Consider the following 19274-nt stretch of genomic DNA (forward strand, 5'->3'; position numbering starts at 1 on the left):
CACAGTGAAAAATCACAGTGACACACACTTTACTTATCTGCATGGTAAGTGCTATAGATTTTAGTGTTAGCTTATTGATGAACTGACTAAAAATGAGTTATTACACACTTTGCCGATTGCCTGTTTAGCGGAATCTCCACAGCACTCAATCAAACCGTGGCCAAGAGCTAAGCTTTGATCAATGAAGGCCACAATTGAGATTTTTCTTTAGTATCAGGCTGCTCGGCCCAAAGCAAACTGGGAACTGTGAAGAGAAAAGGTAATCAAACATGTAGACTGGACTGAGAAATTGAGGAAACAAACAAATGAAGACTCGCCACTTTTGTTTTAAAAAAAGTTACCGGGTCAGCTACATTTAGTGACCAAAGTGAATTAAAGTGAATTAAATGCATGATAAATTAGATGAATGAAAAAATTATATGATGCATGTGTGGAAAATGTGATATCTGAGGATTTTTTTTTTATTTTTTTTTTTTAGCTCCATTAATTATGTGAAAACGTGTAAAGTTCAATGGTTGTGTTAGACCTTCCTTTGTTGCTGGAAGCTCCTGAAGCATTTTCTGGTAAAAACATACCATATTATGACCTTGAGGTTAATCATTATCATCATCATCTTTATTTACAGAATACAGCACCTTTCTAAAACAAGGTTTACTGTGTGCTTTAAGGGGTAAAAATAATAATAAGAAGAAGAACAATAGCGCCATCGATAAAAGAGCCAATAAAATGAAGCACTAAAACATAAAACACAGTAATAAAACATAACAGTGAAAGAAATAAAACAAATGATGTGGGAAGGTAAGGTAAAAGGATCGCAGGATGGCTAGATTATAAAAGTGTGTTTGAGAAAGAGACTTAAACGAAGAGATGGTCTCCTCTGGAAAGCTGCTCCAAAGTTTGGCGAACCTGATGCCAAACGCTCTGGTTTTTATTCTGGCTTTAGGAGCCACCGCAAGGGCAGCATTTGAGGACCTCAGGGCCTGTGACGACATGGGGAGTCAAAAGGTCAGAAATATATCTTGGGGCCAAATCGCTCTGGGCTTTTAATAAGTAAATTAAGCAAAAACTAAAACTAACAGACAGCCAGAGCAAAGATGAAAGGAGAGGTGTAATGTGCTCTCGCTTTCTGCTACCTGGTAAAATCCTCTGAGACCGAAAGGGGTTGTTTGTCTCATTATCTTTCATATCCTAATAAGTCAGAATGCACTTAATATTCGACTGTCAATTTGAAAGAGTAGCTTATAATAAGAACTGGCTAAACTGACATCAAAATAAACCCCAGCACACTGAATGCTTTAATCAGTGTGTATAATTACCCTGATGGGCCAGTTGATCAAAGAAGCTTACTAGTGAATGAGAGTCTTGTGGGTATAAGCCCTCATGTATTCAGAATGCACCAGAACCAAGCATATGGGCCCTGAAGGAAATTTATTCCACTGAACAGCAGCTGCAGTCGGCTGAAACTTTCGCTGGGAAGATTAAAGGAACTCGTCAAGTTTTTGGGGAAACTTGCTTTTTGTCTATCTCACCCAGAGTCAGATGAAAAGATCAATACCAATTTTATCCCTTTGCGTCCAGAACAAAGATAGTGACAGGCTGCATGCTGACTGAGTTAGCACAATGCATTGCTGCCGGGGGGAGCTATAGCTTACCTTGTGTGAAGCATGAGGAAATTCATTTTCCAGCATACCCCAAAACACTTATTTGTGTGATTCTTCTTGTTACTTTATCACAACTACAAAGTACAAACGTACAAATGAGACCTTAGTTGTTTTAAATGCAGCTACATGTTCCACTATATCTTTAACCATTTTTTGACAGCAATGCAAAGGTAGATAGAAGTCAGAAATCAGGTACTAGCAAGTATCAATGTGACCATGAGTGTAGAAGTAATATTATATCGATATGTATTGCATGTGTGCTTGTTGCCTGTCTTTAATTGTCTTATTAATTGCACTGATCAGGGATAGTGCTCCAACTTTTGTTGTATTTGTACAATGACAATAAAGGCTTTCTATTCTACTATACTGACTGGTGTATAATAGGATATTTCAAGTAGTTTGCCATTTGCAAAATAAGAGTTTTCTATTGAAATTAAATCAGGATAAGCAATTTAATGCTGGAAATATTATCATTTTAAGTGGAAAGAGCTACATGATCCTGCTGGAGGAGAGTCCATAATTTGCATTACTGGAATTATTGGTTCTCTAAAAAGCCCTACTCAGGCCAGATGTGTCAGCTGTACCTTTAGGCGGCTGGTCAAATCCACTTTTTGAACTGCAAAGTGGGCTGTTTTGGGACAGCAGATCTCCCTCGCCTTTTGCTTTAATGGCAGGTGCACTGTTCAAGTTTCTGCTGACGATGAAGTGCACTTCCTCTTACATTGCCCTAAATCAGAGATGTGGATTTTTTCCAAATTTCAGGACCAAATTAAAGACTTTCTGGCAGTACCAGACAAAGAAAAGATATTTATTACACTGTCATGCTGATGTGCCCTTTATTAGTGAGTCACGGTGAGGCAGGAAATCAAGATTATGTACAGAAATTAAACCAAAAATGGTGTAGTTTTAAAAGACCTGATATTAAGACGAGCTAGTTTTGCAGGTTATTGCAGGTTTAGATTGGTATGAAACATAATTTGATAAGTTAACAGCATTCTTCAGGTAACTCTTCTTGAACTCTAATTCAGACTGATTATAGCAGAACTTCTTGGTCCCAGGTTAGACTCACTGTGCTTTGAGCTTTCTGCAGAGTGAGGGGATTTCTTGTGAGGAGCTGTAAGTAATTAATATCATTGTACCTCCAGTCTATGTAAATTAAATTAAAGTTGCTTATCTGGCCTACCTACCACCCTCTAAGCCACCCAAGCAAAAACTCTGTGCCTCCCCGTGTAAAAATGACTGGAGCCACCACTGCAATCAGATCCTCTGTGGTGGTAAATGCTCATATAATTATAATAATCTGTATGCTGACGAGCTCAGCACAGTCAGCATTAAAACTTATTAAAAACTTTAAACCACGACGGCATATTATGAGCATTGTAGGGGAAAAAACAACAACAACAATGACAACAAAATCAACAACATATTACCCCTCTTGGAGAAGAGGGGTAATATTCACAAAACAAAACAAAACAAAACAAACAAACAAACAAAAAAAAAAAAAAAAAAAAAAAAAACCCTCGGATATTCTCTGAGATTACAGTGGTAAATGAGACAAAACTCACAAATTTATGAGAGAAAAAAAATTGCTTGGAAAAATTGTTTTTCTTTTACTTTTTTTGGTTAACGAACCACATTGTTTGTTTTTGCTGAATCCGGTTTTTGGTTCCTTGACCAAAATAAAATAAAATAAAATAAATGAATAATAAAAAAGCAAAAACTATTTTTCAAGTTTTTCTTCTCATAAATTTGTGACTTTATAATCTCAGCATTTTTTTTCATACATTTGTGAGTTTATTCTTCTCATAAATTTATAACTTACAACAGAAAATTTCTGATTTTTTTTCTCACAAATTTGTGACTTCGTGATTTCAGAATTTTTGAGATATTTTTTTGTCATATATTAAGTAAGTACACTTTATTAATCCCACAAGGGGAAATTCCAATTTAAGTTACATCCCGTCCAAGAGACACCAAAAGACATGACAAATACAGGGTTACAGGATCAGGAGAACTTCGGGTCAGCCACCTTGCGTGGCGCCCCTTACATTAGATGAGAAAGGAGGACATTAGGGAAGGAGAGGGGGGAAAAAAAGGTCAAATGTCAAACTGGGCTCCAAAGGGAGCACAACATGGCATTAGCAAAAAAACACACCCCAGAACAATGAGCATATAATAAACAACATGACTCAAGACATTGCACATGTGGAAGGGGAGAGGGATTAGGGAAGGGGGAGATGTCCAGCACAGACGAGGGCCGTATGCATCCACTACGGTGCTCCGCACCCACAAGCTGCACTGAAAACTCATATATAAGTTTTTTTCTCCAAATTTACCCTTTAGTTTTTTGTTTGTTTGTTTGTTTGTTTGTTTTTTGTAATATTAACCTCTCAAACCCACCCATTCCCTTCCCTTGCTAAAGTAAATTTTTTTTCAACAATGGTCCACCATACTTTACTGTTTCACGCCTCCGCGTCGCCCATTAATATCTGATAATGGACACCTCGTCGGGCATTATCCCTTACTTGTAAAGTACGAGTTCAGGATATTGGCGAGACCTGAAGTGCACTAAATAAATAAATAAATAAATAAAAATTATCATCGTCATAATTGCCATCATCATTATTATTATTACTAATATTATTATCATAATTAGCCTGTAAAATATTCAGTCTGTAGTATTATTGGTATGCTGAAAGTCGATGATCATAAACATGTAAGAAAAGATCATAATGACTTACTGAGTAGACTACATACAGCTGTATAAATTACTGACTACAAATTTCACCACACACATGAACCCATGGTTGTAGTTGACACTCTAACACGAGCGCCGTCTTTGACGTTACGTTCAGTCGGTTTGCGTAAAAACGTCCTTCCGGTGATCACGTAAGGTAGGCAGCACGCATCAATTTGTAAACAGTGGCAATAAGAGGCGATAGTAAACCGTAGGCTTAGAGGAAACGGTGGGATTTGGATACAGCAGAGTGTGTGTGTGCGTGTGTGCAGTAACCGCATGTTTTATTTGGGCCAGCAGCTTGACCACTTTCTGTTCGTTTGCTCCTTTTTAGCCATGTTTGCTCGAGCGGGATGTCTTCCTAGACTGGCATGGACCGGCTGCCGAAGGTCATTCCTGCTAGCTTGACTCCCAGCACTAGCAAGTTCAACAAGTTTTGGGGAATAACAGCCGGGAATATAGTCTTACTGCCCTGAGAGATGTCGCTAATCTGTCGCTAAAACATACCGCTTCTGTTAAAACTCATCCTCGGAAGTCAAAGTTACGATAATCTGCGTGTAAAACTCCCCGCCACACGTGTAACGCCAATCCCGCACAGATACACAACACTGCCTTCCCGATTATGAATTAAAATCTGGCCTATGCTAATTTAATGTTGCTTGTACATAAATAAACCCCTTTCCATATGATTATGGTTTACATTTGATCCACCTGGTAGTGCTTTGTTAAAATGTGAATCTCCATAGGTGGCCTCGTGTGCCAAATTCCTTCCGCTTCAATGCAGTTTAATGATTGTTTGCGTGTAAACCAATTATAAAGGTTTAAATTTAACTAAAGTGAGTGAGGTTTGGTGCGTTATATGTATGCCGAATTTACTAGTAGATGGTCAAATTTCATAAAAAGTACCTTCCATGTTTTATAAGGTAGGTTTACATTTCAGACAGGAATGGAAATGTAAAATTAGCAGATTTTTGAAGGGAAGATCAGGTGTACCCTCATCCAGCCAGTTGAGCCAATCCAGGCCGTCGTTAGTGAAGATCATGTGTACTCCTAATCCTGGATTAGCACCTAACCCTTTCTCTGTCAAGTTCTAGACAGAACGCCGCCTAAAATATTCCGGCACATTACCAGCTGATGCTATTTCTATGATGGACATGATTATTTCCAAGCCAGCAGGCGTCTTCCAATCCGTCATCCTGTTGACATTTATTATCCACCACAGGCTCGTCTCTGCCCACGATTTCTTCACGTTTCTGAGGTTGTTGCGTGAATCTAGTTTTATGTTAAGTTTTTTTGTGCCTGTTATTTTCTGAGGTTATCCCAGGTTATTCATATTGTACTGTACAGTAAGGAAAACACTGAGATTTATGTTGTAATAAGATATATATTTTTTTATCATGCAGAATGGGGAACCTGACGTCCTCTTCTTCTGGTGGTCTATCCAGCTCAGCATGTGCACAATATGTTCAGGTAAGAAGCTGCTACAAATGGCATTTTTATTTTTTTTTTTTTCCAGAAATCTGTTGTGAAATGACTTGTGACTGATGACCTGATTTGATGGTAAAACATAAAACGGGTTGTGACTGTCGCAGCCACAAATGGGAGCATAAAATATTTCTTTTTTCATGTGTTCGGGTGGTCCTTCTGGTGTGTTCAGGCAAATGATTTTTTGTTAAATTAATAAGCTGTGGATCTAAAAGAGTGTGAAGGGGAAGTAATGAAGTAATTGCAGACAGAGAGCGGCTCACGGGTGTTATAAAAAGTTGTGTCAGTGGTGGTTAGCATAGTGAGAGGCATCCAAGTGTCCTTAACAAAATCAGGAAAAAAGTTATTTGCAGTTAATTTCAAGATAATCCATTAGAAATTTTTTACAATAAAAAAACATATTTTTCTATATGCTGTAATCTTACCACTTTGAATCTGTTTAAGGGTGATATCGAGACAATTAAAAACTGAATGCAAACCAAAAGATATTCTCTCATCAGGATCAGTAGGGGAGAATCACTTATAATGTTGTCCTATTGGGGGTCCGGAACATGAAAAACACTGAAAACCCATGCACTAGACAATGATTTGATCACATGTGCATGGGATGGGATTTATTACAGTGGCATGTGCATCTTGCAGTCAGTAAACTTTGTCCCCGGAGATGCTACTCATGTACGGAAGTCTTTAAATCACAGTATATTCTTAGTTAATAATTAATATGACACAGTAATGGCAGGTCTTTGTCATGAATTGACTCGAGGTGGAGAAAACTTGGGCTAATGGCTGGGAGTGGGTGCCGAGCCTGCTGGACTATTGATCTGTGGCAGCAGGCTGGTCCCGCTCCGTTCCCCTTTTAACACCAGTCATTTTTGTTTGGGTGAGCCGCTTGCATCCTTTTGCTTTTGTGGCTGCGGCTGATTATTTAGCAAGCTGTCATTTCCAGTGCCATGTAGTTTTCCTGTGGGGATTGACTGTAAATTGTAACTGTAGATAATTAAATGATTCAAGAGCTGTTATTTATTTTAAATGAAGATTTTATTTGGCACGCTTATCATATGAATTTGCTGTCACAGCTTATTCCCAATGACAAAAAACTGACCATGGAAGCAAAATAAATAAATAAACAGTGCAGACTTTCTGATTATTTTGTTTTTGGTCCGGCATCTCACTTGACTTTGGATGGTGGTAGCCTATTTTTGTGTACTACAGATTATTGATGCTGATCTTTTCTGACCTTTCAGGATGTGGTGTCACATAACTGTGTTGTGATATTCTCCAAGACCACCTGCCCTTACTGTAAAATGGCCAAGAATGTATTCAATGAAATTGGTGCAACCTACAAAGTGATTGAGCTGGACGAGCACAGCGATGGAAGGAGACTGCAAGAGGCCTTAGCTCAGATGACCGGTGCCAGAACAGTAAGAGCCCCTGGTCGTATTTTGGGATTGGAATTTCAACTAATTTCCCAAAGTTATGTAACCAGTTAAAAAAGAAAAAAGAAAAGAAAAAAAAAAACGTATCGCCAATATCAAAACATGCTTAATTGACAGCCTGTTTGCACTGGCGGCCATGTATGCAAGTTAAATTTAGGTTGGCTTAGATGGTGTTTTTATGAGGGCTAAAGCCAAGATCACATCAAAGTCAAGACAAAGACCAGACCATGTTGCATCTTTTTATTTTAATTCGCTGGCTGGAAAATATTACTAAGCTACGTGTGTGCAATAACTCAGCACCCAAGACGAAAGCAAAATCTGTCTGTGTCAACAATATCCAACTAAAAGAAGCGGGTTATACATCATAAAAGGAACACTTAACTGACAGTAATAATAATTTTGATAATATGGATAGCACTAATGTGATGGAGTGAATGACTCATCCAAGTTATTTGCTGTTACATTTATGGGTCAATATCACCCCAATAAATGACATTAAAGTAATGCATTGTTTGAAGAAACAGTCCACAAGAGTAAATACAAGGCTGTTAAAGGAAAATTCCAGCCTAAAACCCATTAATACTATTTAAAACCCGCTGTCCACTGTCTGGGGAGCAGGTTGGATCAGTAGGTGGTTTTGCAATTATTATCTTGTCTTGCAATTAGTGTTGATGCATCTGAGATGTCAAAGCAAGCATACTTTAACTGAGTCATGGTCTGCCTGACATAACGAGAATAATAGGAATAAAAACTTTATATAGCCCTTTTCAAAACAAGGTCATAAACTGTATGATGGAGATAAAAAAAAAAAAAATACAAACATAAGTAATAAAATCAGGGAAAAACACAGAGCAGAAAAGAACCCCTTAAAGCAATTTGAAGAAAGCCAATAACAGTCAATAAAAGTTAGAACAATTACAACAAAGCTTTATAAAACTGGAGACAAAAATGACAGTAAAGAAAATAAAAGCAATAAAAAAATACAACAGGAGAGTAAAATAAAGCAATAAAAGAGGGTCTTGAGGACGGATTAAAAAATGACACAAACTCTGAGCGTAAGTGTGGAATGCGGGGGAAGAGGATGCATATCTGAGTGTGTGTGTGAGTCATATGCTTTGTCATGATTATTTGCCCTATGGACAATTGGGCACAGAGTCCTGATTTCACATAATGTTCAGTGTATCAGACAGACACGGGGGTCGCCTGAGGTAATCAGGTATGTGCCCATGTCCCAGCTAACCAGATACAGTAGCTAATTTCATTTTTAGTTGTGGGCATAAAGTAATTTAGCGAGTGTCAAGGTGGATGAGGTGTCCAGTCATTTCTACACAGGATGGATGGTGGTTCTGTCTTGAGGGATGTTTTCATTATTGTTATCTAAGAGCAGTCAGTCACATCCAGGCGACACAATATCTGTTGCTTACATAAAGAAACCCCATGATGCATTGAGAGACTGTACTTAGAGCTGTTCCTGTGTACTTTTAGAAAGAGATCCACATAACACTGTCTGTATTGCTCTTGCCCGACTCATGTGTGCCCCGGCCTCCACGTCGCATCCTGTCCTCAGGCAAAATGTGAAGTCAAAGGAGCTCTATCTGTGAAAGCCTGGTCACTTAAGTCTGTCTGGGTGTAGGACACCCTATGAGGGAATTTTTTTTTTCTTATTCATCCTCTACCACATCCCAGAAAGTCCTCCCTTAGTCTTAGCCACCATAAACTTTAACCGTTTCTAAACTTAACAATCCAGTTTGGTGGACCAGTCCATGCACGCCATGGTGGAAAGGGAGCAGGGAAAGACTTGTTTCTTTCAAGTAAGAAACTAAATCTCCAGATTGACGACTGAAAAGGTCTTTGAAAAGTATTTTCCTTTTTCGCTCGAGTTCTCTATCAAAAAAAAAAAAAAAAAAAAAAAACTCACCCTCTCTGTCTGGAAGCTGAGCATCTCAGGCCACATTTAGGCTCAAAGGGAAAAAAAAAAAAAAAAAAAAAAAAAAAACACCAGGTGCTCACATTTGTTAGGTAGTGAAGTCCAGGTGAATGCAGGGTGCTCTTGAAGTCAAACAGATGATCAGTGAGAGAAGAGGAGTCCCTTACTTCAGCCACTCTCGCATAGAGCCAAGGATTTGAGTTGAAATGCCTTTATTGGTGAGGGCATATCCAAGTTGAAAACACGCCCTGAGAACGTGGGTCACAACCACTTATCATTCTCCTTTTCTATGTATGTTTTTCACTTGGATATGTCCTAACCAATAAAGGCATCTTAACTTACATCCTTGGCTCGATGCGAGAGTGACGTAAACCCATGGGCCTCCTCTTCTCTACATTCAGGCTCATGAGGGCTCAAAAGGTCTAGGGCAGGGGTGTCAAACTCGTGCCATGGAGGGCCAAGAGGCTGCAGGTTTTCATTCCAACCAACAACTCCACCAGGTGATTTCACTGATTAGTCCCGCCTCTCTGTTTCGAGGTAGGGTGATCAGTGAAATCACCTGGGGGAGTTGTTGGTTGGAATGAAAACCTGCAGCCTCTTGGCCCTCCATGGCACGAGTTTGACACCCCTGGTCTAGGGTGTACAGCTTTAAAGAGTCACACGTTCAGTGATAATGTTGTCATATCATTATTTGTGTGCTCAGGTGCCGCGAGTCTTCATCAACGGGAACTGCATCGGCGGCGGCTCCGACACCAAACAGCTGCATCAGCAGGGCAAGCTGGTGCCCCTGATCGAACAGTGCACTCCCTGCTGTGCCGCCACAAACGGCGAGGGCTCGGGCAGCGGCCACTTCGAGTCAACTAAATGACTAACCGTTCTTGTTCTTTTTTTAAAGCCTGTATTTATTGAATGTTTGCTTGATTTTGTGCTTCAGATTGTACATTTTTTGAGCAGCAGTATGATATTTATTTATCACAGTGGGTTAGATACTTGATGTTAGGCTGCCATCCAGGGTTGTACAGTATTATTAAAGCTACAATCTTTTCAACAAAGCTTGTAAACTGTAGACCTACTGTTCATGCATTGTTTTTTTTTTTTGTTTTTTTTTTTTTTTTACCGATTATGACAGTCTTAAGTAAGCATGACCACTCCATACAGTTACAGTGAATACAACAATTATGTATACAGTTGTGATAGCTATTTATATAGTGTAGGTACAGTCAGAAGTTGACATTTCTCTTTACTCAGTGGATGTGAGATGAAATTATGCAGTTCATGTGGTGTTATTTTTAGCCATGTTGTAATCACTGAAATTACAATTACCGCTCTTCATGCATGATTACCACATTTAATGGTGCCAAAAGTTTCTGGAAATGTTACACTTCATTGAATAAAGTAGTACTTTTTAAATAATAGTGAAAAAAAATTATTTGTCCGGAAGCGTGCAAATCAATGCTCTTTGACTTTTTTTTTTTTTTTTTTCTCTCGCAACCTTTTGAATTCCAGTGTCTCAGTGAGAATCCAGCTGCAGCCGTGTGTGTAGAGCAGCATAGAGTGTGTGTGTGTGTGTGTGTGTGTGTGTGTGTGTGTGTGTGTGTGTGTGTGTGTGTGTGCAAACATGAATAATAAATATGTGTGTGAGCCCAGTTTCAAATTATCATGACGGTGCCCGGTGCGGTAATGCTCCGTCACAAGCAAGCCTCACCGTTATTTCACCGTGCTTATCTTTAAAACCTTGCATATATGATCAATAATACTATAAAATATTAATGACTGCGTTCACATGTATCAGGGAGCGCTTCATTTGCTCACCTCTTGCACAGGATGATCCACAACAGGTTTTGTTTATTAGACAGCTGTTTACAAACCATGATAATGAATACATATAAATGCATTTAAAAATGTATATAAAGGTGAAAACCCGCCTTTGCGGCCCGGTTTAGACCCGCAACTTGCTGTAAATTTCGCACCCCCTCCCGACTGGGGTACGCTGCTTGTTAAAACGAGCGCACCCATTGCCCAGATTGCACCGCATCACCGGGTCACTCCAGCGCTTCACTGAAATTAGCCCCGACGAGCATCCGCGGCGCTAAGAGACGCTGTTGTATCTGTATGTGTTGCACATTTGGGTTTGACTGAGCAGGATTTTAAACGATGTCTGGAAGCGCAGGAGAGTGGTGTCTGATGGAAAGTGACCCCGGGGTTTTCACAGAGCTGATAAAAGGTTTTGGTGAGTGACTTCTTCCCCGGCCGAGCGTTAGCCGTCCATTCAGTGTAACGTGGCTATGCAGCGGCTAGCTAGCGGCTCGCAAGCTAACGGTGAGCTGTAATGGCAACACATAAATTTAAAACAACTGTGCGTGGATTAATGTGATCATACCGGAGGTTGTGCATTCGTGACGATTGTCCAAATAATGTATCCTGTCCAAGATTTGTACATCTAGCACAGTTTTAGCGATATTACATGGAGAAGCTAACGGGCTAGCATTACTCAGCGTCCAAAAAGCATAAGGGCGGGTGAAAACAAACCCTCATGAATGCTGACATATGATGTGCACCGCTTCACCGTGACATAACTACGTTATAACGAGTATAATAGTCACATAAGGCAGTTTAATAGTATTTACATCAACTGCTTTAATGGTTTAATTAGTGTGGCATGTTTTACTTGTCATTGCCAGGCTGCAAAGGAGCCCAGGTTGAGGAGATATGGAGCATGGAGCCAGAGAACTTCGACAACTTGAAGTAGGTTCATAGAAATTGCACCTGCATCTTTTGGTAACCCTAACCCACAGGTGGGGTTTTAATTTAATTCATTTTATCCTCTTCCAGACCGGTTCATGGCTTGATTTTCCTGTTCAAGTGGCAGCCAGGTGAAGAGCCAGCTGGGTCGATTGTCCAGGATTCAAGGCTTGACAACATCTTCTTTGCAAAACAGGTGTGTTTAGCTTCATTGATAAAGCATCACGTTTATGATCTCTTCAAAGCATCTCCATGAAAAGTGGCACCATCTATTGACCTCTCAAGTACAAATGCAAATTTAAGTCAATGTATTAATTTAGCCCTGTAGACATGTCTTAAAGTTATCATATGTAGGTCGAACAAGGCGATGGAAGGGCAAGAGAGCAGACACAAACACACTACACATAATAATAAAGGTATATTTATCTGGTATACATATTCTACGTAGCCTAGTCTAACTTGAACCCCCCAGAGTTAGATCCTCTGCAGCCTACAAGGAAAAACTCTTGAGAAAACCTTATTAGGTTTTGGTAAACATAGTAGAAACTTGCTTTTGGCCCTGCCCCACTTGGATGGCTTAGCCTGCAATAAATGCTGAGACAAATTTTAAATAAACAGGAACATGGAAAAAGACAAGAGAACATAAGCAATGTACGATGGTTCTTATGTCCTTCATGGCCTGTTTGCTGTAATTTGTCATGGCTGTAGAGCAAAAGAACATAAAGAAGGTGGACAAATAAAAATCCTCCAAGTATAATTACCAACCAAGACTCCTTAGGACCCAAGTGTTGGCTTGGTAGGAAATCTGCTGTCACAAAATTGTCCCACCCAAATCTCATGATAGACAATATTAAACAATATTAAACTCTCTCGCCTTGGGGAAGGGGGTCTTTATTTCTCTCTCTTTTTTTTTTTAATGTGTAGTAGCCTTAGCCTATGAATAAATAACAGACTGAGAGGTTGATATGCTGTTCACTTCTTTACTTGTACTCTGTATACAACACTTAAGTAGAAAACCTAAATAGAAAAATAGGAATTATTCAATTCAAATAGAGTTTGATTGCAAAGTCCCCTTAGGTGAAATAAAGTATGGTGTCATGTCAGCACTGGACCACACATCTGTTGTTACTGAGATGAACTCTACACCACTGACCAAGCCCTCTCACCTCATTTGTAACTTTATTCTACATGTTGGGACGGCCATCATGGCCATTTTGGTGAAATATTTTAAGCTAGACAGCTCATTCTAGTGTTTCAGTCATTTCCCTGAATGAACTTTTTCCACTGTGTTGTTACAATTGGCCTAATAGTTCGATGTCTCTTGTATTATCCAATGTATCATATAGTCGCAGAGGACAGATAAAGCAGGAGCCAGATGTACTTTCTCTATCTTTTAGTTAAGTCTGTGGCATTAGATACACGCCCAGTCAACATTCACACACTAGCATAGCACATTCCAGAAACAAGGCATGGACAGTGGTTGGCCTGTCCATGTCCGGGTAACTGGCCAATTATTCTCGGTTGCGTGTAAGTCCAACTTTTGTACGGGGCAGGCCCAGCCCAAGAAGATAAATGTGCATCATTTCCTAATATCGAGGCTCATTCTGACAGAGATTTTGCGACAGCTCTGTCACCCTGAGACCAGCGCTGACCATAATAAATATTTCATCTGAAAATTGAAGATTGTCAACAAAAGAATCGGGAGCTAACAATGTGAAGCAGCATCATGTCTTAGGCGAGATAGCAGGTCGCACCAGTGGTGCGTTCATTCCACCTTGCACTGTTTCTTCTATATTTCGCTGATTTGGCCAATGCATGGATAATTGTCGGCTGGTGGTGGTAGCTCCTTCCCCACCTGAAACCGAGTCAAGTCGAGCAAACTCTGCTGGGTGATGGACTCTGAGGTGAGGCTGCAAATTTGTGGCATTGCCTTGCTCGGTCATCACCTGCTTGCGACAAGGACGACATGTGGCTTCATTTAATTTAAATCCTTTGGCGAGCTCACATTCTTCTTTGAAACTAAGTCCTCCATGTCTGTATATTAAAGCGCCACATGCATGACTGCATGATGTTGCCACCATGTCAGTTCTGCGTGCTTTTTCTTTCATAGTAAAAGCTTGAAGATGCTGTAACGGCTGTTTAGTATTTGATATTGTGAAGAATATTGCAAATAATGGCAAATAGTGCTATATTAGATCATATCTAATATTGGCCCCAGTCTAGTAACAACACCACTGGCGTGAGATAGAGCTTACCAGTTGTTTCAACCATCATCATGGTTTATTTGCAGCCACACCAGAGCATCGTATATGGCAGTGATATACTGATGCTTGAAAATGCTCCATGTAGTTTTGTGTGTTATGTAAGATGAAAACACATTTTGATTGTTCATTGTTCAGTTTGGCTAATGTTTGTATCTTATATGTGTGTTGTTGTTGTTGTTTTTTTTTCAGGTCATAAACAACGCTTGTGCCACCCAGGCGATAGTCAGCGTTCTGCTCAACTGTTCCCACTCCGACATGTTGCTGGGAGACACACTGACAGAGTTCAGGGAGTTTTCACACAGTTTTGATGCTGCTGTACGTTCACAATGTTTTTCAGATGAATCTTAAGAACTGTGATGTCTGTTACGCAGGAGCTGCAGTTAGTTGTGTGTGGTTTAGTTTTTGGTTTGGACAATATGCACTAGCTCAATTTTTTTGTAGCATCCTTTTGATTACCCGTCAAGCTTTCTCAACAGTATCATGTTTCTGCACTGGTGTATTTGCTATCTGAAAACCCTACATCTTCATATTTAAGATTAATGATACCTGCGCTGGTGTTGTTACTCAAAAAGCTGACTTATTATCCCTTAGTCCCTGGGATCGTAATTTGTTTCAGTACTTACATTAATTTTCTTCTACATCTCCAGCACTCAGTGTTGTATCCTCTGTTCCCCTCAGAAATTGTGATAACTCGCTGCGTCTCTCGCAGATGATCAGAGGAACCAAATAATACTGATTTCCAATCCTCATGTCGTTCTTTTGTTTGTTAAACTCAAGAGTGTTTTCACCAAGAGAAACAGATTTTTTTTTTTTTTTGTCATTTCTCATCAAAGAGAGCGCTGTGGGAGAGAATGATTACTAATTATGATAAAAACAAACGGCAGAGGAAAGTTTTTGATAACTTCAATCTTGTATCTACAGGGATTGATAACAAAGCAACAACTCATTTTTTTTTCATTAGTATTTATAATACTACTTAAATTGAAATTGTGACATGCCTGCTTGTTACCGGGAAAAGTAATAATACTGTTAAATCTGGTTCCATCCAGTACTGCATAACACCAGTGTATCTTTGGGGCAAGGGAATGACTTATATAGTCAACATCATAATCCTGCGTCTCCCTCCTTTTCTTAGATGAAAGGTTTGGCTCTCAGCAACTCTGAAGTGATCCGACAAGTTCACAACAGCTTTGCCAGGTAAGCCTCTGCCCATATAATATCCAGCTGGGGAAGCTCTGTTTGATCGGCTTCTCCTTGTTATTTTTAGCCTCTCATTCTAACTTGGAGGAAAGTGATGGGCCTTTTTGTTGCTAATGTACCGGTTTGCTTTTGTGAAGCAGAAAATGCAGGCCTGTTGCACCAAGCGGCGTGTTCAGTTGCCATCCATCCAGAAAAAGCTTAAATGGGATTATAGGTGGCTTTCTACCATTTATTAGTGCACAATCTCTCATTTATTAACATATCAAATAAAGGTATTAAGGCGTTTTTTTTTTTTTTTTTCTTTTTTGAACTGCACTGCTTGCTCAGTCACACCAGACTGAGAGGAAATTCCTCTACATTATGTGTATTATGTTTTAGCTATCGGTAGTGGATGATACATAATATAGTTGACTAGAAATTTTTTAAAATAGGATTTTCTTGAGCTGCTGCCAGTCAGAGCAGCTCAAGGTCCCTGTGTTTGTGTTGTTAGTAGATAAAATACTATTTGTTTGTGTGACGCGTGGTTATTTTTGATTTTTTGTAAATGTTATAATTATGTGTGTTTTGTTGCAGACAGCAGATGTTTGAATTTGATGCAAAGTCTTCAGCAAAGGATGAGGACGCCTTTCACTTTGTGAGCTACGTCCCTGTAAACGGTAGACTATACGAGTTGGATGGACTCCGAGAGGGACCAATTGACCTCGGTAAGCAGAAACATGTCATTTGTATCATGACGTCTTTAGTGCTTTCAGGTAGCAGTGCCAAAACTACGAGTTATTAATGTTTCAGGTCGCGGTGTGCGAGACCCCGCCGTGCACTCTGATCAAGCTAATTTTCTCTCACCGAGCACGGCCCATTTCACTCAAAACTATGTGTTGTGATGATTTTGCACCAAAGGCTAGCAATTACAAGTGTGCACCTGCAGCATGATTCATTTAGCGCTTCCATCTCTAATTCTCTTATTTGTTTTTTTTTTTTTTTTTTGCTCCAGGTGCATGCAACCAGGATGACTGGATCAACGCAGTTCGCCCAGTGATCGAGAAGAGAATACAGAAGTGAATATTTCTCTACATTGATTTTTAGTGTAACCAGCTGCTTTCTCTCACAGAGTTTGTGGAATTTCATGTCTGCAAAATCTCCTGCACACTCTTATTTTATGATGTTCATCACATTACTGTCAGACGTAGACACCGGTTATCTAGAGGGTGAAGCAGTTCTTCACACTTATGAGATTTTTTCAGAGGGGCTTATTCATCTGTCTTTTTTGATTCATAGCTTAGTTCTTTCATTACTTCCAGCTCTTACACTGCCACACTAATATTCTCTGTTTTGGTACTCATTTTTTTTTTCCACATTCTTGATTTCCTGTTACAGTACATTCCACCATAGTCACTGAACTTATATTTTTTCTCTCCCCAGGTACAGTGAAGGAGAGATTCGATTCAACCTAATGGCCATCGTGTCGGACAGAAAGATGATATATGAGAGGAAAATCGCAGAGCTCCAGAGCCAGCTTACTGAGGTGAGCGGTAACGTAAGAGCCGGCTTCATTGCAGACATCAAAAAGAATGTCTCATTCTGTTCTTTTCTCCCTGAGAGGATACATGTGAAATGCATCACTTGTCAGCGCTCAGAAATTATAGACCATGACTGTGCTCTGCCGCAGTTCAAAGACAGCGCCACGCCAGGGTCAGGACTGTGGATCTGTCTTCCTGCGCTCATTTGTGTCAGACATCATTGGTCTGCACTGGCTTTATACCCACACGAGCTGGGACATTGTAGATACATATAAACCTCTCCTCTCCTCCCAGGATGAGCCGATGGACACAGACCAGAGCAGCACCTTTATCAGCTCCATTCAGTCAGAGATCGCAAAGTACCAGCTCCTTATTGAAGAAGAAAACCAGAAACTTAAAAGATATAAGGTGGGTTTTCCTTTGCTGTTCTTTCTCATTGTTATTGTGGACTTTTTCATTTGCATTGTGGCAAATGCAATGAAATGCATCATATAACTACAATGCATGCAGTTTTGAAAAGTCCTTTGTCAGGCATCATGTGCACATTAGAAATGTATATGCACAATCGCCTGAAAATTGCGCTCATTAAATTATATTATGGCATGTTTTATAATATATTTATAAATCTGGTGGCCATCCCACAGTACATTGAACTACAGGAGTTTTGTAGAGTCTTCATAAGAACCCAGTTTTGACTCACTTGTTGTGTTTATTGTCTTTTTATAGATTGAAAACATTCGACGAAAGCACAACTACTTACCTTTCATTATGGAGCTACTGAAGACCCTGGCAGAGTACCAGCAGTTAATACCTCTGGTGGAGAAGGTGAACATTTCTGCAGTTTTTCCCAAACTTAGTTTGCTTTGATTGCATGAGTGTTGGATTTGGAAGCATTTCAGGAACACTGGGACATTTTTAAATTTTAGTTTATCTCCCAGATGCTTGCCGTACACTGTCCTTTACTTTCAGCGTGAGACCTTGAACACACTAATAAGCAGTTTTTTAGGGACAGCAAAGGTCAAACACGGAAATGTTTTGCTCTGTGACATATTTTGCGAAGATAAATAGTCAGCTAGTATAATATTCCAAATGTCAGAGTGGTTCTGTAAAGAAAATGATCACAATCCAGATAAAGAACAATACTTCTGAACATCTAGGTGATGGAATATTTGATATTTGAGATGTATTCAGAAGCTCCCATTGCAGTGATCAGTGTTTCTGCTGTCCACTAGAGGGCAAACTTGTAATTTGTCTCACACTGGCATGTCTTACCTTTTCTAGGGATGTGACTTTTTGTGTTAAATCAATATTTAACTCATGAATTCTAAACTCAAATATGTGCCAGTATTCGGTGATTATATTTATACTGCAGCTGAGTCATTCACTGATTCCCAGATGAACGCTAGACACTAATGGAAATATCATGTTTCTGGGTCTCTCTCTCTCTCTCTGTCTCTCTCCCTCTCCTCTCTCTCTCCCCCCAGGCAAAGGAAAAACAGAGTACCAAAAAAGCCCAGGAGGCCAAGTGACAACATACATTTCAACAGAGAAGTCTCTAATTACATACACATACCGTACAATCACATTCTCTCATCAGTAAGCCACATACATCCACACACACACACACACACACACACACACACACATGCAGACAGACACACAGACACACACAAGCAGATGTATCAGCTGTCATTCATATAGATGGCCATGGACGGTCTGCAGCTCTTCCTCACCATAATATCCTGTGAACAACCCAGAATTACGAGCTGTGTGTGGAGCAGGGAGCCCGAACTGTCTGGGGAAAAAAAAATACTCCCTCCATGTATGTCCGTCAGCTCTAATGCATGATAGAAGGAAAGATGTGTTCAAATTATGTTCTGTCTTATTTTCATAATAAAATGTCTAGATGTTTGAGCATGGTTTGGTTTGAGTTGGTTGGATTTTTGATGGATTCCAGACATGTTTAAAAACTTGCCGGTACCATATCACATATCACCTGCAGGGCTTGATATTAATACTAACCACCAGAGAAACACCATTCAGATTCAGTTGCTGTAAGTCTATCAGTCACACTAGCCACTTGAGCATGCAGCTCACCTTATAAGTCCAAAACAACTTTTTCTCCCAGATCATAAATCCTCAAGCGGCTGTGATTAGTAAACAAAACAAAGCAAAAAAAAAAAAAAAAAAAAAAAAAAAATGTGGTTCGTGGTTTGCTCACTTGTTTATGCTTTCATCATATCAGTTAATAACAAGCTTGTTTTCCAGAATATGTTTAACACCAACTGACTTAAGCTCATTTGAC

General features: G+C 39.6%; 2 protein-coding genes across 6 annotated transcripts; both read left to right on the top strand.

Annotated features, from left to right (window-relative positions):
* Positions 1-4486: 4486 nt before the first annotated feature.
* glrx2 (glutaredoxin 2) lies at positions 4487-10656 on the top strand. 5 transcript variants are annotated; one of them, XM_030050213.1, is made up of 5 exons: positions 4572-4627; positions 4733-4787; positions 5802-5868; positions 7128-7304; positions 9950-10656. In XM_030050213.1, the coding sequence occupies exons 2-5, from the start codon at positions 4735-4737 to the stop codon at positions 10112-10114; spliced, it is 462 nt and encodes a 153-aa protein (XP_029906073.1). In that variant the 5' UTR covers positions 4572-4627; positions 4733-4734; the 3' UTR covers positions 10115-10656. The 5 variants fall into 5 exon arrangements, with proteins under 5 accessions (XP_029906075.1, XP_029906072.1, XP_029906074.1 ...); XM_030050215.1 differs by lacking the exons at positions 4572-4627; positions 4733-4787 and adding an exon at positions 4487-4555; XM_030050212.1 differs by having other exon boundaries at positions 4562-4787.
* Positions 10657-11264: 608 nt separating this feature from the next.
* uchl5 (ubiquitin carboxyl-terminal hydrolase L5) lies at positions 11265-18889 on the top strand. Its single transcript, XM_030050185.1, has 11 exons — positions 11265-11476; positions 11928-11991; positions 12079-12184; positions 14442-14567; positions 15388-15449; positions 16026-16156; positions 16444-16507; positions 16872-16974; positions 17264-17377; positions 17696-17794; positions 18454-18889. Exons 1-11 carry the CDS (start codon positions 11401-11403, stop codon positions 18496-18498), a joined length of 990 nt encoding a protein of 329 aa, XP_029906045.1. The 5' UTR covers positions 11265-11400; the 3' UTR covers positions 18499-18889.
* The last annotated feature ends 385 nt before the right edge of the window (positions 18890-19274 follow it).

The sequence above is a fragment of the Myripristis murdjan genome, chromosome 4, assembly GCF_902150065.1.
Source record: "Myripristis murdjan chromosome 4, fMyrMur1.1, whole genome shotgun sequence".
Lineage (NCBI taxonomy): Eukaryota > Metazoa > Chordata > Actinopteri > Holocentriformes > Holocentridae > Myripristis > Myripristis murdjan.